At 35.0% G+C, this 21,671-nt stretch overlaps 1 protein-coding gene and 1 long non-coding RNA gene across 5 annotated transcripts in view; one reads left to right on the top strand and one right to left on the bottom strand.

Annotated features, from left to right (window-relative positions):
• Positions 1–21,671, bottom strand: part of aff2 (ALF transcription elongation factor 2) — a 197,406-nt gene that overhangs the window by 16,353 nt on the left and 159,382 nt on the right. For all 4 annotated transcript variants that reach the window (XR_015924988.1, XM_088597508.1, XM_088597509.1 and 1 more), the window contains 11 exons: positions 19,080–19,239; positions 16,544–17,572; positions 16,047–16,162; positions 13,144–13,372; positions 11,827–11,963; positions 11,360–11,423; positions 9,286–9,422; positions 6,642–6,713; positions 4,512–4,605; positions 4,060–4,109; positions 924–1,138 (listed from right to left, as the gene is read on the bottom strand). Coding sequence is in view for 3 of the 4 variants with exons in the window: in XM_088597508.1 (XP_088453634.1) it covers positions 924–1,138; positions 4,060–4,109; positions 4,512–4,605; positions 6,642–6,713; positions 9,286–9,422; positions 11,360–11,423; positions 11,827–11,963; positions 13,144–13,372; positions 16,047–16,162; positions 16,544–17,572; positions 19,080–19,239 (2,303 nt within the window). In the remaining variant the exon portion in view is untranslated. The remainder of the gene's footprint in view (positions 1–923; positions 1,139–4,059; positions 4,110–4,511; positions 4,606–6,641; positions 6,714–9,285; positions 9,423–11,359; positions 11,424–11,826; positions 11,964–13,143; positions 13,373–16,046; positions 16,163–16,543; positions 17,573–19,079; positions 19,240–21,671) is intronic.
• Positions 13,263–20,849, top strand: LOC148654182 (uncharacterized). Its single transcript, XR_015924989.1, has 2 exons — positions 13,263–13,398; positions 19,058–20,849. It is a non-coding gene; the product is annotated as an uncharacterized LOC148654182 (long non-coding RNA).

The following is a 21,671-nucleotide window of genomic DNA, read 5'->3' as shown; positions in this document are numbered from 1 at the left end:
ACATGAGTAGTATTTCCCATAAAATCCAACCCACTTTGCAATTGGTGTAGATTTAATTAAAGAAAGCTTAAATATACTGTATATCAGATGATTGCTTTTGAAACTGACTTACTACTCTGCCAAAAGGCAGACCTTGATTCAGTGGCACTATGACATTAGCAATCTAAGTATAATAATTGGTCTGTTCTGACTTATTCAAACCAAATACAAAGAACATTGATTCTTAATTGGGCACATTATTACTCAAGACAGAGAGAAAGAAAGGTTGAAAAAGGTTGTGTTAACATCTAATAAGCAATCATACGGCTTTTAGCACTTCTACAACATCCCTCAGCAAAAATCTGGTCTTTTAATCAGGTCTCTTCACTTACTGGATAGGAAGTGTCAGGAAAACACACTTCAAATTCAATCTGCAATTTAAAATTTATCTTAGGGTTTCTTGTGATCAATACTTTCACTCATTACTGTGGAAAAGATGTTAAGGGTCTGTTACTTAATCTCAGCCACTGTACAAAGACCATGCAATGAAATCTTTTAGTATGTCTTCAATACATCCTGATTTAATAGAGGATAATTACCCCTCTAGTATTTTTTAGAAGCTGAGAGCATGTAGCTCAATAATTCTTTCTTTACCTGTTTATGTTTATTTTATTCTCATACAGCTTTAGGTCATTTGGCCTGCACAGAAAATTTTCTTTCATTAAAAATCAATGATTATGGTTAATAATTCCAACATTCAAATTAATTTCTTTCTAAAAGGGCATTTTCAATGAACCTACACAAAATACAATAACTCATTAATAGTAACTTTGTTGTTTGAAAAATACAGCATATGTAATGTTTTTAAGAACCTACTGTAAATGCATTTAACATGTCTCTCCCAGTCATGGGGTAACAGTGGCAGCTTGGGTTAGCTTGGTTACCTTGGCTCTCCCTGGAGAGTTTCTCAGCCGTGTCCCAGTGCTCATAACTCCGCAATATGTTGTTGGTGATATTGACATGACTGGCAGCCATGTGGTGGATGCGATGAGGAATGGCAATGCTGCCAGTGGAGGAGGATCCCACTGTGCCAGTGGTGCTGCTGACAGAGCCAACCGGAGAGGGACTCAGAGACATGGGTGATGGTGTACCTGTGCTCCTGGGAGAGGATAGTAGGAGTTAAAGAACTAAACAGGATAGAGCACACATCACCAACCACAACCTCTTATGACACCATACAGTACTTATTTACTGTCACAGAAGTAGTATTACTTCACATAATTCATCCACACTATTATTCATTGCACATTCACAAAAAAGCACAGGTAGCACCTTGTAAACATGATGATTTGTTGTTCAACTGAAACATTTTCAGAGCAGTGTTATTTTTTTGTTTTTTATCAAATTAAGTCATCAACTAAGGGTCCACTTACACCGGGCTGGCCTTGGGTGACTCAGATTTAGGTTGGCATTTCTTTTGCCAGCTAATTCATACTTTTCATTTAAGTTGCCCTTAGGACTTAAGGTGACTGAAATTCAACAAACTGCTTTATGGGAATGCAAGCATTTGCCATACTACATAAAATGATAATGACAGGAAGAAAACTGATATAAACAAGATGGATATTTATTTCCTTGCAACATTGTTTGTACCGTAGTAGCTGGACACTGCTGGAGATAAAGTAGCTAAGATGGTGTGATGTTTTGCTTTTTGTCTAAATATGTTTTTATATCCTTTTCCTTCTCCTTAATTTTATGAGTAAAACATGGTAGTGTACATTGTGTATTTCTGGAAGATGTGTATGTACTCTGTTTTGTTCGGAAATTGCTTTTGTGAAGTATACAATATGAAATAATGCACCTATTCCTACTCAGATGTTGTTAAATTCACATTGAACTTGTAATTTTTTTAAGTTTCCAAATTTAAAAGTGTCTTTATGTTTTTGAAATCGACAGGTTTGGGAACAGTTTGTTACTTGTGATCTTGTAAATATTTTTTGCAAAGGTGGTCAAGAGACATTCTGCATTCACAGCTATTAGGTGGTGTAAATTTAGGTTGGAACACTGTACATGCATGCTACAGAATAGGTGGGCCTGAGGCTGCCCAAGACAGACCTCAAACCCAGGGGTAAAACTGTTCTTAGACATAAAGTACTGTATGATAGGTCCCAAACTGGGGAGGTCACAGTGCAATTGATAAGTAGACAGTTGTCAAAATTGCTGCTTAAGCTTAAAGTACAAAGAGAAGGAAATCCATATTATTAATGGATTTAACCTTTTGGCTTCTCAACCCGGGCTCAAGATCATTGCTTTGTACTTATATACAGTGTATTTATACTGTATTTCATTCTTCAAGCTTTGCTATGAATCACTAATGTTGAACTGAACTGTTTGAGCATCAAATAGAAGTTTTTTTTTCTTTGATTTTCTGTCAACCGGTTCCAGCCATCAATCAATGAAAATATTCATCAGTCTTTAAGAGCAAAACCCAAACAATCTGGCTCCAGGTCTTGTAATTCAGTAATAAATTGAAACACGTTCACCTTGTGAAGTGAAATTATGTTCCCTGTCAGCACCCCAGCTTGTACCTGGACAGCTGGGGAGTTTGCTCTAAGAAACAATTCCCTAGAAGGATGAAAAATGAAAATAACTTCTCATTCATGATTGCCAGTATAAAAATAAACCTCAGATAGGAAGCTGAACTCTAATTTCCATGCTGATTACATTTCCAGCAGGGAGTGGAGGTGTTATAAAGGGATTAAGAAGCACAATTTATCGCAAATATAATCACCACAAAATAAGTTCATTCTAATGGAGCATGTGATTCTAATTAATTTTGACAGCTACACTCAATACAAAACAGCAGGGCTGGTCAAACTCTTGCCTAAGAGCCAGCCCAAGCCCTCATCAAACAGTAATTTCTTTCTATAATGTGTTACTGTATATATCTTCTTAGAAATTCTACTGTCTGGTCTCCTGTTATGCAATGTTTCCAAACACTTTTGTTTTTTTAGACATTAAACATTAAATAAACCTCAAGTAAAGGCAAAGAAATATATATTTTTGTCTATTTTTTGTATATAAACGTTAGTGGCTGTGTGCTTTTATGTTTTTCCTTTATGCATTAGAAATCCATTCAAATGTTTTTGGCACATACTGTAGGTGCCAACTATTTAAAGCTAAATTATTGTACTGTATTTGCAGCTATAAAATATTATTTGTAAATATACAGAAATGTTGTAGCCCATGGAAAGATGTTTCCAAATTATATATTTTATTTTTCTTATCATGAATATTAACAGTACAAATTATTGTAAATTGTGTCCTGACTTGTACTGACTCATGCATTGTATTGTATTTTTACCCAATCAGCACCAAATGTTACACATATATGCTGTGTTACGGTGGTGGTTTCAGAAGGTGTATGATGTCCAGCATGTGTTTTAGTGGAGCATTCCCACATTTACGATTCTCACACAAGCTGCATCACATTTGGTACACAGACACAGGTTGGTTTGTTAACTTCTTTTGCATTCTTGTGACAATATCATCTACTTAAGTCAGTCTTACAAAATACAGTACCTTAAAGGATGCATTCACACATAGGAATATAATATTAAATACCTGTACTTGCCAGGATCCCAAAATGATTTAATTTGTTTTTCAAGACTTTTAAAGCTGGAGAGCAATTTTGACAAATGTGTTTGTCATTTTGGAGGTGAAACACGTTTGCCCTTCTTGAAAGAACTTTAATACAGAAAATCCAGGTATGTGTACAGATTCATATTATGTTATCACTTATATTAAGAATTTAAGAAAGGTGCATGTTTATAAAACATTTAAAAATGCTGTGCAAAATACAAATTTTTGAAAAAAGTTTCAATCAACACTTGGACATCTTGAAAATTAGGGAAACATATTAATTGTATGTTGACAGATGTATGTGAGCCCAAGTACCACAACTCTTTTTTATATAATTACCCACATTAAGTTTGGGAATTACAGACTGACAGGAATGTGTGGTATTCCTACAACCTACTGTAACACGTAATGTGATGAATATAAGGAAAGCATACTTACTTTCCATTGGCACCCCATGGTGAAGGTGCCTGGGAACTTTTCACTGAGTTCTGAAATAATAAAATATAGTGGTCAAAACTAAGACTGGAACAGAATTTTGTTTTTTCTAAGCTAGTATAATAACACTTCCCATTTAGCAAAAAAAATTAACAAACTGCTGAACGTCAGCAAGACATGTAACAATCATAATGACAATAAAAGAGAACATATTTAAATTGTATCTTGACATAATGCAAAAATAAGAGTGCAATTCACTTGAATACTGAAGAAGAAAAGGTGCCGAAGCTAAATAGCTTTAAATTACCAAAAAATAGTAAATGTGCTTTCTTTAGAGTAATAAATTTGTTTATGGGATTAAATGGAAAAGTCAACACTTAAAAAAGTACAATCTCTTTGTTTCAACTTATATTATTCTGAATTGTACTGGTGATGTGAAAGAAATAAATATTTACCTTAAAATATTCCATAAGGGAACGGGAATACTTCATTGCATGATCCTTCTTCAGTTTGAACATTCTCAGGTACAGAAGTGACAAACATCTGTAACTGCAATTAACAACAAACCACATGCATTAACCAAAAATCTGTTTTGCCATTTCTGGTGCTATTATTCAACACAGTTGTGTTATTTGAAATAAGATTTAATATATTACATTTTTGTATAATGGTTCACTTATATTCTGCTATTATTTCAGTAATAACAATGACATCATAGAACAGAGCACCAAATGGCATACAGCAGTGCACTGCAGGGGTTCCCAATCCTGCTACTGGAGGCTCACACACCTGCTGGTCTTCATTCCAGCTGAGCTTAATTATCAAACTGAAGCGTTAACTAAACTAACAAGTTTCTTGATTGGAATATTTTCAACTTGTTTTTCTGCTAAAAAGTTTGGGATTTGATTTATGAAATGCCATAGTTAATGGTCAACATGTTTAAGAGCTGAATACAGTCAAACAATTCAAATTAATCCTGTCATTAAATAAATTAATGGTTCAATTGTGTAACGGAGCTCGGTTGGAACAAAAACTAGCTGTTTCATGTATGGACCTCCTGGACGAGGACTGGTGCCCTCCACTATATTGTATATTTTACAATTATTATACTGTAATTAGTGGGATGTGTTGGACACTCCATTGATCAAATGACTTGTTGAGACGTGTTACATGTCCATTGATACTGGAAGAGATTATATCACACTCTATGACATACAGTATATAGTACACTGTACTTCACAATAAACACTGCTATGTGAAAACGTAGTGAACTACACAGATTGATTGTAAACTTAATATTGTAAACTTAAATCATTTGATGTGTTTAGACTTTGTGAATGTTAGGCAGACTGCATCATTTTCCAGTAAACAGTACTGATAATTTTTTTTTCTCTTAGAAGTAACTGCCTAGTGGAAAATTGCAGATATTAAAGTCTATAGACTTTATTTTAAGTTAAATTTACAATTACGCACTACACTTACAGTATCTTTCCTGGATACCCGTAGGGATCCTCTGAATATGTTAAAGGAAACCAATTTACCAACATGTCTACCACCATGTAAAAATCAGTACACACAGTGTATATGTTCAGGGTCTGTTCAACTTTTAAATATTTTATTCTTAATACTAGCAGTATTTCTAATTATGGATTTTAGTCCGCTTTTATGTGTAAATAGGGTCCTTATTGAAATTGTTTTTGAAAATATAAGCCTAAAATATTGAAAATCCCTGATGTAATAAATCTATAAGTACTTAAAAAACAAACTCTAACAATTCAGTGGACAAATCAGAACTTTGCACAAATGCAATAATTATATATTATAATTTATCTAATGTTTAGATAAAAAACAAGTTCAATTTCCATAATTATATAGTATACTTATTTGCAAAGCACAATAATAATTTTCAACATTTAATATAATGTTTTTTTAAATCATATGAACACATCCCTTACAACCAAAATCTAAATATTAAGCAATTACAAAAAAAACAACTGAGATATGACAGGCATCACAATTTTCTTTTAACTATTGAATATATGTACTGTATTTAGACAGCTGCTGACAGAAACCATTAGTTATTCTCTAGTAGCTTAATAACATTTGAAATGAAACTTTTAAGCTAATTAAGTAATGTAGCTGGTTTAAATCTTCTTACATTATATGTGGATGTATAATGTAATGGTTGAGTTCAGATTTGCATAATGTTTTAGTAAAGAAAAGAATAACACCTAATATTTTTAAATACTGCAAATTACATACCGTTACAGGTACCACATACCTGCAAGTATTTATGTAACTGTACAAAACAATGACTTAACCGAGGCCTCAAGGTCTGTGCAAAGATAAATGACATGCGATTTCAAATAAGTGCATGCGTAAACATGGCACAAACTCAGAAAGAAAACCCATAGTACAACAGGAATCTGTGTAAATAATCGTATTCATTTTGCATTATAGATGCACATACATGTACAGTAGGTTACTAAGTAAAAAAGGCAGTTCACATAAAGTACTATAAATGTTTATTGCCTGAAATAACAGAGAACATTCTGCTTGCAAATAGAAGATAGAGTCAGGCTTACCACAAAACAGCAAGTTTCTTTTCAGCCACCGTAGCAGATTGGCCAGTGAAGTTCTTTAATCTCATTGCATACCTTTAAATTTTAAAAATAAGATTCAGGTTATTCAAGTTTATTTTACAGACTGTATTTCTAAAGCCATATTATACATGCTGACTTAAAATGTTCTCTACTTATTTATTTTGCAAAATGTCATACAGTATATACAGTAGCCATGTTTTTTTTGTCATCATGTTGAATGTTTTATAGAGCTCCATTTGAAAGACAAAGTTAAAAAGCAAGATAATAACTTTAATGATCAAGAACTTACTCTCTATATTTATCTATTTTTCTAGTGATATCCAAGTAAAATATCACAATTATAGTGACTGGAATTTCCTCATTGCGTTAAAAGCCATGATAAAACTAATTAAGACACTTTTCTATTTAAATTTGACATTCAACAAATAATTATACACTGAATTGATTAATTGTACAGAATAAACACTGTATTCCAATGTACTTACAAATTATTTGTTTTATAAGAATCATTTTTAAAAATGCAAATGCAAAACATGAGTTCAATTCTCAGCCCTTTTGCAATTCAAAATTAAAAAATCACAAATTATTTCAATCATCATATTATGAATATCTAGTGGCACTTGTGCAGAAAAGGTCTAAATAATTTAATTTTTCACTATATTACTAAACTGAGGACTACTAATTGCTTGATTTTTTAGGTGTAGTTGTTCAGCACTGGTCATTTTATCTAAATCAGTGGTTCTCAAACTGGTACACGGAGTGCCCCCAGGTGGTACGCCAGATGACCCTGGAAATTTGTTGTGTGCACTGAAAAATGGGGAATTAAAAATTGAATAATTAAAAGTTATTTAAAATGTTTGATCTGTAATTTAATTAATCGGTTTCAGAAAGCTTAAAACAGGTTTTCATATTTTAATTAAATTAGTTTATGTGTCAAATACATAGCCTACGTACTTAGTGGACACAAGGGCTACTATGTATAAACCATTGTATAGGAATGCGTGCTATGAACCTAAGTGACCAATTGTATTAAAAGAAGTGATCTAGGGAGGTAGGAAGATGTGCGTTATTTTGGAACACTGCCAATCTTGTAATAATATTTACTTACACTTATATAGCGCTTTCCTGGACACTCCACTCAAAGCACTTTACATGTAATGGGGACTCCCCTCCACCACCACCAATGTGCAGCATCTGGATGATGCAACGGCAGCCATTGTGCGCCAGAACGCTCACCACACATCAGCTATCAGTGGTGAGGAGAGCAGAGTAATGAAGCCAATTCATAGATGGGGATTTTTAGGAGGCCATAATTGGTAAGGGCCAATGGGAAATTTGGCCAGGACGCTGGGGTTATACCCCTACTCTTTTTGAGAAATGCCCTGGGATTTTTAATGACCACAGAGAGTCAGGACCTTGGTTTTATGTCTCATCCGAAGGACGGCGCCTGTTTACAGTATAGTGTCCCCGTCGCTATACTGGGGCATTAGGACCCACATAGACCACAGGGTGAGCACCCCCTGCTGGCCCCACTAACACCTCTTCCAGCAGCAACCTTAGGTACAGACCAGGCTCACACCTGCTTCAGTGGGTTGCCAGTTGTGAGTTGCAGGGTGATATGGCTGCTGGTAAGCAAAGGGAAGCATGATAGATAACAAAAAATATTCAAGGACTGTTCTAGGTTAATTACTTTGAGAAAAATACACCCAGCATCAATGTGTGTTTTGCTCCCATGCATATGAATTAAAAACTTTTTAACTCCTGAGATGGACTCCTGACTGTCTTTTAAGGGGAAACGGGTAAAAATTTCTCCAACAGCGCCACATTCGCAAACAGAACAATTGATCGAAAATGAATACCTCACAAAAATCAAGTATTATGTCATAGCTGATGGAGCCGTGGTAGCCCAGATGGCAAGGGCGTCTAGCTCCTGACTGGAAGGTCGCAGGTTCAATCCCAGGTTGGGGCAAGCGATGTAGCTTGCTCTAATGCCTTCCAGACGGCTCCCAGGTCCACTCAGCCTGCTTTCCAAATGAGTACTGGGGGTTAACCCTTCTGGGGGTAATAAGTCAGCCGGAGCGTGATGCTGACCACATCACCTCCATCTCCAGTGTCAGATGGTCAAGAAAAATGATGGCCCTTGCCCTCCATTCCCCATGGGCCTTGATGGCCTGAAAAGGGACCAACCTACCTACGTCATGGCTGAAAGGAATAGATGCCAAGAGTACTGAAGCCAACTCCGATAGATCACGCACACTGTTGAGAACATGGAGGACACTAGATCTGCTGCTGAACCTCACACAGAAAGCACTGCTAGTGTAAGCAAGCTTCGGAAATGGCTACAAAGTGATACGATCCAAATTATCTAAGTGCTCAGTGCTATTTTTATTATATGTATGTATGAGTGTGTGTGCGCGCACGCTCATGTTGGTCATTGAGGTTTTCTGTGCTTCCTATGAGAAGATGACTTGGAGGTGGTACTTTGATGCTTTGGTTTGATCAGGAGTAGTACTTGGTCCAAAAAGTTTGAGAACCACTGATCTAAATGATTCGTTTTTATTTAATCATAGAAAGTTGTAAATAAAATTAGGAGAATTAAGGCTGAGATTGCAGTAAGAAGACTAACCTGATGAGTTCCACAGTTTCTGAGTACATTGTGTATGGAGATTTTGCTTCTAACGGATCTCTTTCCATAGCGTTCCCACATTCTATGAATGATAGAGCACCATCTGCATAATTAACAGCTTTGCCAAACTTCTCCATCTAAAAAAAAAAGAAGACATAAATGAAGTCCGAATACAGTATGTAGTAATCTAAATACATAGCAATATGCTGGGAAAACACCTCAGTCTTATTCAGCTGTGTCAATAGCTTTATCAGCACATCGATAATTTTATTTATATTTTAAAAAAGTGAACAATTGCGGATTGTTTATATGGTACTTGACCTTGAGAAATTTAACTAATGTAATTCTAAGTAATGATGATCACCTGCTTGTTAGCTTGATTTAAGGATTGAATGTCCATTTATGAGAGAAATTTTCCAGAGCATGAGATGGTCCGCTCCAGCAATCATCAGTCTTTCAGAGAGAACAGGAATCCGGCTCTATATAGGACGGGCCATGTTGTGGAAAGTCACCTCTCCAGCCCTGGCTCACTATATTCATCTGTGCAATCATGGTCAGACTGCTGTAACTACAGCTCATACGGTAATAATGTGTGTGTGAAAATGATCTGCATGCTCAGACCACTTTCAGAGGTAGTAGATAGTTGAGAGATCCCTGTCTCCTGTGGAGCAGAGAACATTTGAGGTGATGGCAGAGAGAGTGGGGTACTGTTTTATTTATTAGTGAATGTCATTGTAACCTTGGCAGACCTTATCAAAGACTGTATGTGTGAAGATATCATGGTGCGATTTATTCTGACTCTTTGTACAAGCCAACTGTTGGTATAGTATAAATTAACAAGATGAAGGAGATTCCTCCCCACACAAAAACAGCTTCTGTGCATCTTGAAGGTAGCCACACTGCTTAGTGATACATTGATAACTTTCACAAGTTTATTTTTCAGGCAGGACAATCCAAGAAAAGGCATAGCTAGGAATACAATGGCATGACTTCAGAGAAGATAATAATATCGAGCTCTAGCCACAGCCAGCTCTGGCCATGAGGAGACAACTTCAACTGGCCAACCTTTGCGAGCAGGCTGGGTTGCACTGGAAGGATGATTGAACAACACAGAGGCTGATCTCCTCCATGTATACTGTAAGTGCTGCCAGGACTGTTAATTAATTTTCAGAGAGGTCATACCTGGTTTGAATTTCTGTTTTAATTTTGGCAGCAATTCAAATTTCTTAATGATCTGTATTTTTATTGCATATATTTTGTGCATTAGTATATTAATATGATGATCAATCAATGAATCAATTAGAAATTAGAAGAAATATCAAGCAATATTTATCAGTAACTTTTGGATATGCTGTATATTTTCTATTATATTAAACTGTTCTATTACATTAATGTACAGTATTATCACAGAATGTATTCCTGAAACATATCTCTAAAGCAATGATACAGAAAATACAGCCTTTTAAATATGATTCTAAATAAGATTTACAGGACAAATCCACAGTACGTATCAATTAACACTACTATCCAGCAAAAACTACGATTTGTATCCTTCTTTTATAACTGTGTTTATGTATTCTGACAATCAATTTCCTGTAATTTGTACTCATCATTGGTTTTATGAGTACATATTTCTAATAAAATACATGTAACTTTCAATACAACATATAGGCTGGAAAAATAATCTCTAGAATCCAGTTATTACAGCCATATGAGTTTGTATAAATCAAGACTGGCTTTCTGCATTAAAATGTAAGTGACCATTCGATTCAATCAGAGCTGCTGTAGTAACAAAGCAACAGAAGTCTAAGTAAGTCCATTTAAGGGCTTCTCAAAGAAAATGAGAGTTACTTATAATTTGTATCTCCCAGTTGATATGCACAATTAACCTCTTATTCCTCAGCGCATTTACTTATCTAGGTATTAATTATCAACTCAAAATCCCCATAGTAAAGGTAATAAAATGCTTCATCTGATTTAATATTGTGGATGTTGTAATCAAGGGGAATATGAGAGACAAAAAAAAACAGCAGAGAGAAAAAAAAACACAAATTAATTTTATTGTGAAGCATACCAGTGCATCCGCTTTGTGCTTTAATTTCTTAGCTTCTTGCATATAGTGGTCTGCATTTTGAAGTCTGTGGGAAAAAGGGGAGTAACATGGACTGTAATAAAGGCTGACAGAAAAAAATAGCATTTTTAATGAAATCTAAAACAATAAGAGAGGAAAAGCTAACTAAAAGCAAAAATGTGATTCCTATTTGAGTATCTGCCATCTTCACAACATGATAAAACCTGTAAGGTCTAGTATCTGATTAAAACATTTCTGCAAGAGCAGTTTCAATTTTTTAAAGTACCAAAGAAGTCCATTTCTTTTCACTTGTAGTTCTTAAATGTTATTTTTCAGGATGTGCTTGTAATGGGATTGTGGAGTAATTTCTCAGTTAATTAGATTATGTTGCCAGAAATCAACTTCAATCAACTTATTCAATACTGTGTTATTAGCCAGTTTACACAAAGCCACCCAGATGCAACTCTTACGTATCGTCAAACGTCAGCTTGGGCCTTCTTGGCTCCAGGTGGTCTAGTGATGTTGATGATAGGTTAGACCAAAGGTCAGGGTCGGATTGTCCGTTGCCAACCAACCCGCTTGGAGGCTTACTGTGGGCATCTTCTTCCTGCACACAAAAATAATAATTAAGGTCAAAATTAATGTTCAGTTGGTCTGTAATAATACCTTCGATGAACACAATTTGTACTATATAGTATTTCTGACAATGTCTTTTTTTGTAAAATTCACACATGGATTCCATTTTCTTGTCTTTAATGCTGTTTTGAGTTTCTTCCAAAGAGTAATTAGTACTGGAAAAACACAGGAAATGGCAGCAAAAGCCTGAAGCAAAAGATTTTAAGGTTACTGTCCATCCAGCTTTTGCAAACTAAATCACACTCAATGAAACTGAATTGGGCTTCTTTACCATTCAAACAGACAGAAGCCAAATGTCTAATAAACAGTCAGCTTTATGTTTATAAACCCAGATCAACAGAAACAAATGAAGCAGAAAATATCAGAACTCCATATAAAAGTGTTATATAAAGTAAAACTACCCTCTTATATATATTATTTAAATTCATATAGAAAGCTTTATACAGTGAGTTAAAAAGTAACAGGCATTAACAAAAAATCCCTTTTCTTTATTTTTTAACATACAGAATTTAACATTTGCTCAAGAAGAAATCGTACTTCATAGTTTTTTTTCCTAAATATGCCATCTAAAAATGTTATGTTTTAGTTAAGGTACAGTAATAATCTTGACAATAACATTTTTGATAGTCAAACGTTGTGCAATAAGTGGTTTCTTCTACCATAACTGATTTTCTTCTTTATTGATTGCATAACTCATTTCTCACAAGGATGGTACATCTAATTATCTGCAAATATATTTAAATTAGGAACAAAATAGTATTTTAAATATATAAAGTTAGCAGTATTGGCGACTTAAAACCAAACCATGTGAGATCTCACAAGGCTAGACTTAATCCCATTCAATACTTCAAAAGGTGTCACCCAAAAAAACCTTTGGCTGCTGATAAAAATTAGTACACCAGCAGGTGGCACTGTTTCCTTTGGACCAGAATTTCCTAACCATTCTCAGTGTTTAACAAGTGTGTGAGGTGCTGTTATTTTTGAACAAATATTAAAAGTAGGCCTTATTCACTGTGGACATTATGTCCACATTCAAATCCAAACAAGCTATAAAAACTGATTTAATAGAGAAATTACTGTTCATGTTGTATTCCTGTTAGTATATTGCTATAGCCTATTAATTTGCAATGAAGAAATATGTTGTCACTCACACTGACAGTTTTGGAATGTGTGACTATTTTGTTCTCTCCTTTGCGGTGCCTGTTAGAGGTGGCAGAGGTGGAATGAGTGGGCAAAGTACTGGTTGAACTGGTGCTACCCTCCTGGATGAACGAGCTGCTTTCAGTGTTTCTCCGCAGGTGTAGCGGCTCGTCTGACAGAGGAGACAGGGGGGGAGGAAGAAGTTTTTCTTCCCGCTTCCTGGGTTGTTTCTTCAAGGAGCTTCAGGTCACCAGAAAGAAGCAGAGGTAGTGGGAGAGGAGTAAAGTGATTAATGAATAAAATGACAATAGATTACCAGAAAGTATTCCCTCTTTCAAAGGAGAGAATTTACTCCAAGCCACAGAAATTGCTTACCACACATGTAACATGTAGAATCTTAATGCTCTTCAGCTTACATTTACATTTGAGTGTATCGTGACCAAAAGAAAAAGAGTAAACAAAACAATGAATTAAATATCATTCCAGGAGTCATTAAGTGTACAGAGTAGCTATGATTACTACTTGTATTATTGTGTAAGATGTCCATAATTATTCTAGCAACCAAGTGACAGCAACATCAACGTTACTGACCTATTACCATTACTAAAATTACCAACAGAGTAATTACAATAATATATTTAAGTAACATTAAAAACTCCCACCTAATTCTGAAATCTCCATATTTTACAATTCATCATTCAGAGCATGTTTTTTTAGAAAGAATTTCAATTCTTTCAATTTACAAATACTTCACAAATTGTTTATATAAAAATAATAAACACCTACAACTAGTTACTGCTAGATATATACTACTTGATATATTCTACTTGAAACAAAGTTTAAAACAATTAAATACTATTGAATTATTTTCATTCAGCAAAATTCCCTTGCAATACATTCTCTAGTTATTTATGTAAGTAATTATATCTAATCACTCTTACTGCTCGCAAGAAAAAAAAATTGATCCCATAGGAGGTAAAAAATAGATAAATGCATTTGAATAAATCAAATTCAGGTTTCTGGTACTAAAAATGTAAGATTTTGTAGTTTGCACTAAAACGTGACTTTTCAAACTTTAAATTGCCATTCCCCCGGATTAAAGTTGAAAACTCATTCACATCTGAAGTGGAAGACTGCTAAATATTTGACATGCTTTAGGTGGCACCAGGAAAGGATTTCAGAAGAGGAACGGAAACTTGTTGGTGCTTCTCTCTGCATTAGTGCTTACTCATCTCAAACATGGCACAGCACCAAAACAAACCAATGATAAGTGGCAGAATTTCTGCAGCATAGACTGTCTTAAAAATTATATTATTCTCTTTGAAACAAGCTGTTCTATAATCCTTGAGCTTAGACAGTTGAACATCCAATCCTTTAAAAAATTATTTTCAATTCTGTTTAAATGATATTGCTTCTTCTGGAAATACAGACATATTGATCAAACTAATTGAATAAGACCTTAACACAATGGGTACTATTTGTAACTATATTTACAGTACAGCTATAAACCCTGCTGTAAATATTCCACTAAAACATGTTAAGGAAAAGAGGGTTTCAATGTGATTCACTAGCTGTGTTTTTCATACTGTAGGCCTATCATTTACTATATGTACAGTACTTCATGATAAAACCAACACATACAAGTGGATAATCTATATTTTGGGGGGATAGAAGCCCCTATGGCTATTGTTAAGAAAATATTATTATTTATACCCTTTTTTGTCATTTTCAATGATTTTGTGGATTATTTTTGATCCAGAACTCAAAACAGAACTCAAAATTTGCTTACAAAGCTAAGGATAGCCTGAAGCCCAGTAATCTTACAATACCTGAAGCTGAGACTAAAATTAAAATTTGATTTTCAACATACAGTATAAACTCATAATCATTGGTTTTGTTTAGTCAACCAGAAAATAGTTCCATCTCTAATGACTTTGGAACTGCTTAAAGGCATTAAAGATGTTGTGCCTGCATGCAGCGATATTCTTCCCAATTTGTTAACAATTCCTAAGCATGTTGGTACTGTATTTCCACCTCATGTATAGCCTTCAAAATTCTTCATAGTGAATTTAATTATTTTACAGAATGCCAAACTTCATAAAGCCCTTTGTCCAAGTGTTAAAAATTACTGTATGAAATATTTAGTTACCTTTAAATGTGTATATGATGCATAATATTCTATCTTATATTGAATCCAGAAGTTCTGATGATCATTTTTAGTTTATGTTTATTTCATGATTATTGATTTAGAAGCTGTTTACATGGCAACAATGTCTGTTGCACAGCAATATACAACAGTCCCTTACTAAAGCAATACATACACTAAATACCAAAGCTTCCATTTTACAAAAGGTTAATCACATTAAACAGTATTGAGTTGAGCTCAGTGATCCACTACTGTGAGGGTTTAGGGTAGCAGGATAACCAACTGCCTTTTTCTCAAACACCCACAAATGATAGGTTTTACTTCACTAACTGAAAATCTAAAATTAGCATCAGTGTTCACATCAATGAAAAATTACTTTCATGTAATTTGACAACACAAACAGCTAGCGTCAAAATAGAGCCTGGAGGGTGACTCAGTGTATTTTCCAGCCAGACTTCTTCATTTGCAGCATCTTGATTCACTGCAAGTTTTTCATGTTCTTTAGATCACAACAATAAGAGCTCAGAGGGATGAACCAGGAATTACCCTTGCAAGACCGTGGCAGCCTGAGATAATTGCACGTCTGTTTTACCACTGACTAACAGATAGCTCTTATAACTGTTACTGAATTTAATACGTCTACATAACACAAAAAAGCAACCCCTGACTGTGAAGGTAAAAGTGAAAGGAATATTACTTACAAATACATTTATACAATATACAAAACAAAGATGATAATGAAGAGGCAGGTAGAAGTGAAATACTTACTCTTTTGTGCTGGTGAGTTTGTGGTTATGTATTGGTGATATACAAGGAGGAAGCAGCAAAGTTTCTTTCTCCAGCCGTAACTTCTTGTTGCCATTAACTGCATCACAATTCTCAGACTATGGGTGAAACATATAAACATATATAGTACAATCATCATTGCATAAACGTGTGTGTATTAATATCAATTTGACTATTCCTAATAAAATAACACTAGTATGAATCCCAGACAAAACAATCAGAGGTAAAATCAATAGGTGGAACAAAAAGATTCTCAACTATTAAATTAAAACTTTACTTTCTTTTCATAATACAGATTTAATTTCACGATTTCAAATACCCATGTTACGCATGTTATACATATATGTGTATCTAAGCAAGTTGCGTATCAAGAGGTTGTCTGTGTATTTTATGTAAACCCAAGAAAAAAGTGATGAAATTAAAATGATTATAAAATGTCATGCAATTGGAAATGGCATCTGGCTGCGATTTGCACTTGCCTTGTGTTTCCTCTTGGTTTTGCTGGAGGGCTTTTCAGCAGTAGCTAAAGCTGGGGACTGCCGTCTGTGCTTGTTACTCGAGTCCCGGGGCTCAGCCTTAACAGGAGTTGATTCTGGGGGGTCCTGCCCAGGGATCCGAGACAGGAAGCTAAGTTCAATTTTTACCCACAAAGACTTGATCTCCTCAAAGTCCCTCAGTGGAGACAACAGCTCAGCAACATTTTGAACCATGGGGATGGGGGAGAAGAGGTGATCCTCTAGTAAGTCACCATTAGAAGGGTCTATAGACGCACTGCTGGTGCTAGTTAGGCTGCTGACACTCAATATATTGCTGTTGCAGTCCTTGGATTTAAGTAAACCGATGTTGTTAGGTCCAGGGCAAGGAGGAGGAATTTTAACTAACTCTTCTGGATCAGAATGGCACTCTGAAGATGATGATTCAGTCTCAATGAACTCCTTTGATTTTGGGATAATTTTGGTTGCCCCTCTGTGTTTCTTCTTGTCCTGTGCGGGTCCTGCTGGATTTGATCGAGGTTCTTTCCTGGGGGCAGTCTTTCCATTGCCAGCTTTGTTTCTAGGTTTGGACTGTTCCAGAGGCGGTGGCTCCTTCTCCTTTGGTGTGGAGCTTGGGTTGTTTGGTTTCAGCCAGTTATATTCTTCTGCACTGGGAGGCCTCTCGACTTTTTTGGGCTGTTTTTTTCCCGTTGTTCTCCTGGGTGGTGCTAACTCTATATTAGCAGGAGATTTGAGCTTTGTGATCTTACCTTCTGGTGTTTTTTGTCCTGTCCTGGGTTTAGCTTTATCTCTTATAGGACTGAGCAAAACTCTCTCCTTTGGATCAGGCTGTACAAGTGACATGCTAGGTTTCCCCTTGCCTGACCCCTGGCCCTCAGTCTGGTGGCTGTCATCAGGCTGAGAGCTGTTGAGCCCATGACTCTCAGGTTGAGTGTTGATTAGTGTCTTGTTGTGGGGGTTTACTTTATTCAACCACTTATCCAGCTGCCATTTGTTTGTAGATGGAGGTTCAGGCTAAAAAAAGAAAATATAACTGGATTTGCTTGTTTTAGTGAAAAATGAATCTTTAACCATTTACATATGCATATTTTATAAAACCAAAATTTCTTACTTCCTCCTGTCCTAAACTATATTAAAAACCAAATTTTCAGTTTGTTTCTGCTTAATACAACTACAGTCTATCATTTAGAAATTTCTCTAACATATCTTATCAGGAAATATATCTAAAATGTTGGCAACATTTTATGGATCTAATTTCTAATACATTTAAAATAAATACATTTTTTATCAAATTATGTTCTTACTGGTACACAATGAGTTTCTTTCTTAGTTTTCTGAGATGAGTTGTACTACATCACTTATTAATTAATAGCACAAACATAAAAAGTTCATAAAGAATCATAAAATAGTGCTTTGAAAGACTGTTTCAAATAATTCCAAACAATTGATGTTTAAAATGAACTACCTATTGTATGAAAAAATAACATAAAGCACAGGTGGGTAGCTGTGTCAGCATGCGTAGGCTGCAAGGGAACTAGTAATAGGTTTATTCCATGCTGAAAAAAAGAAGAAAGAAAACACAACATTTCAGCCGTGGAGCCTTCTTCAGGTGTGAAGAAGGCTTCACATTAAGAAGGCTCCACGGCCTAAACGTTTTTCTTTCTTTTTTTTTCAGCATGGAATAAACCTATTACTTGTTCCTTTGCAACATAAAGCACAGTTAACATAACGTAATGCAAGCAAATGTTGTCTTCCATTCTTTCATTTAAAAAAGCGTAGAGTATTTTAGCAGTACATATATTTTTTTCTATACTTAACACATTTAATTCTAACTTGAAAGTACCTACAGTACAGTAGAACAGTAAAGAATCAAAGAGCATGCAGAGGCATTAGCCTTTAGATCCTGTTTAAACACTAGATTGCACTATAAACACTGTTTATAGAATAAAATGAAATGTGCATCCCAGCCCACAAAATGTTCTTTGTCCTGCAGAAAACAAATCTCATTGGCTGACCTACTCTGACATCTTGCTGTGCAGCCCCCTCATGGGGAAGAATACCACAATAGAAAAAATGTTTACTCAACTTGAAAGTGCCATAAGCACTTTACTATTGGGCAGCTTTAAAGCAGCCAATTAAACTTTCAGTAGAATTCGTTAGACAGCATTTCTGTATCTCAAGCATTGTATGCTTAGAGCTTGTCAGGAAAGGTAGTGTCTGTCTTTTCTCAGCTGTTGAAAAATATTAATGATTCAGAGTCTGGGGTTTATCCATTTCTTTTTTAAGGGCAGAAGCTGCCATTCTGGAGCTGTACTGTAACACAAAAAAGGTTACTACAATTTGAAAATATATGAGAATTTAATCTAAATGACAAGTTTCCTACTTGACCACATTTAAATTACACCTCACTAGAAGGCATGATCACTGGGTGTAAAGCTTTTTTAGATATTGTACAAAGTGTATTTCACTGTATAGAGGTAATTCTCTTTTCTTCCACAGGTTATTGAGCATTGAACAGTACCTCAGGGGTGGCACTCCGGGATCCCTCATTACACTCACTGTCACTAGAGCTGCTCTCACTGTCTGAGTCCGACTCAGAACTGCTCTCCGACTCGCTGGAGCTGCCAGAGGCACCGCTGGAGTGGCCCGGTTCAGCCGTCCTTGCTGTTGACCCAGGAAGGCTGTGGACAGAGAGAAGCAGCTCAGGATCAGACACACCAGCTCTGTTCAACACCTGCATCCCCCGTATCTGTCACTCTCACTGCTCAGTACTACAGCACCAGTTATTAAGTCAAACGAGCTGTCAATCCCAAGATGTGAAATAACATTAAAAAATATTTGGATTTTGTTTCTGAAAATATATTGGAAATGCTACAGACCAACCTTATGAAGACTGTTTCTCTCATTACAACTTCACAACTTCTGAACAAAGGAAAATAATTCCTTCCATGCTGAAGGTACTGTCTACTCATATCCAATTATTTTAGATTTTATATGACCATCATGTATACTGTACACTGATTTAAAATAATACAAAAACTTATAGCTGTTACAATCTGACATTTTGTGCATCTTGTGTTGTATAAAAAAAAATGCATTTTTTCTATATTAATAGCATGAGTTTGTTTAGGTGCAAGCTAGAAATAAGTAGAAAATAACTTCCCTTATGATTTTTTCAAATGCACATTTATGGTCTCTCTAGAGGATCAGTCAAAAATAGAAATACATCTTTAGTTATCCACACCTAGCATCTATTTCAGTCAACCATTGATAAAAAGTTTGAAACCTTCCCTGATTACTCTTCACATGCATAGCTATTCTTTTATACCCTTTCAATGCATCTGTTATGGCTGTGTACAATAAATGTATATTTATGGCATGTAGCAATATCCAGATTAACCATTCCAGTTAATATATAATATATATACTATATATATTATATATGTATTATATATGCATTTTTGGCAGTGTTTCACAATGTGTCTATATTGTGGCTGAATACTCTGGCAACTAGGAAGGTGTGACAGGCCTTGCTGGGGGCAGGATCAGAGATAGATTCTGGATTCATGCCATCATGAGTGCATCTTCAAAATAATAAGCATTAGTTTACATTCAGTCTTATGTGAAAAAAAAACAGTATTTTAGGCATTACAGCGCCTAGACGAAGATGTTAAAAGCAGTTTATAATAGCTAAGTACTCAATTCCTACAAATAATTTTAAAAAGGTTAATTTAATTATCGAAAATATATGGATAAAATCAAGGCTAGTACAGGGCAAAAGAATGCTGATTACACTATTACTGTATATCCTGCTGGGCTAACACAGTTGTGTGTCCCCCCAGGGCCAGTACTGTCTACTGTCAGTCTGGGCGGGTCTGAAGTCAACAGTCTCTAACTTTAGTGTATCTTGGGATTCAGGCCAAAGACATTGTTGTCTAATTCATTTTTAATGCACTGTAAAGGTATCTTTACTTTGAGGAGACAAGGCAACAACAGATAGTATTTAGTGTTTAAAATTCCATGGCAAGAAAACAATGTCATCAAACTGAGGGGAACTAGCGAATCAGTAGTAATTGTGAAACAAAATATTATAAAGCAATTGAAACAAGAAGCAAAATACTGTAGCTTATTGAGACATTACCAACTGCATGAGAGAAGCAGCATCATTGTTACAGCAATTTATTATTTTCATAGAAACTGTTGTTTTAGTAAAACTTTCATTTTATCAGTTATTGGCTGATCCACTGGGTTATAAATGCAAAGGACTAGTGTTAATAAAGACTAGAATACATTTCTTAGCGTTTCATCTGTGTGTTCTCTCTGGCAACTAATTGACTATAAGCCTATAAAAACCAACAAAATAAAAAGGCCTGTTTGCAAGAAAAAGTAAAAAAATGCAATATATTAAATACTTCAAAGTATCATTTGAACTCTCATTTAAACACGTCTTCTCCAGCTTTCTTCCAAGCTCTTCTTTAAAGCATTCTTAACTGCATTTCTGTTCTTTGCTCCATGGCTTCGTACTATGCTGAAAAAAAGTTGTCGCTGTAAAGCAACACAGATTATTTTTCAAAGCTTACAATTCCAGAGTAGCAGTTACTTCTTTAAAATGTAGTGCCCAAAACTGTTCACAATTTTAGAAAGAAGGTTTTATTAGGTTTTATTAGTGAATTTTCCAATTTGATGAGTATGAGGTTAAAAATCATTCAGTGGTAAAACAAAGGCAAAATTATTATGATTGGACAAATTCAATTTTTTACATAAAATGAAAAAACATCTAATAAAATCGAATAAATAGTTTCACAATATAACTACACTTTGTATATTTTGGTATGTTTTTCACCATAAATGTGGCTGTTGCTATTGAATGCTAAAGATTGTGAATTAATAAACTGTGATTTGCACAGGATAATTTGTGCTTTGGTGAGACTGGGTGATCTTACATGGCAATTAGAGAAATTGAAAATGAAAAAAACAGTGAAAAGAAAACATCCAGGATCTTAAATTAGCTATTTTAGAAAATGAATAAGATGTCTTAGAGCCAATCTCATAGAACTATGGGAAAGGAATAAAAAATCTAAATGTTATTTAAAGCTATCAACACCATAAATAT

This window comes from Lepisosteus platostomus, chromosome 10 (assembly GCF_059453375.1).
Source record: "Lepisosteus platostomus isolate fLepPlt1 chromosome 10, fLepPlt1.hap1, whole genome shotgun sequence".
In the NCBI taxonomy this organism is placed as follows: domain Eukaryota; kingdom Metazoa; phylum Chordata; class Actinopteri; order Semionotiformes; family Lepisosteidae; genus Lepisosteus; species Lepisosteus platostomus.
The sequence above is the reverse complement of the archived record's forward strand: the minus strand, read 5'-3'. Positions and strand labels throughout refer to the sequence as shown.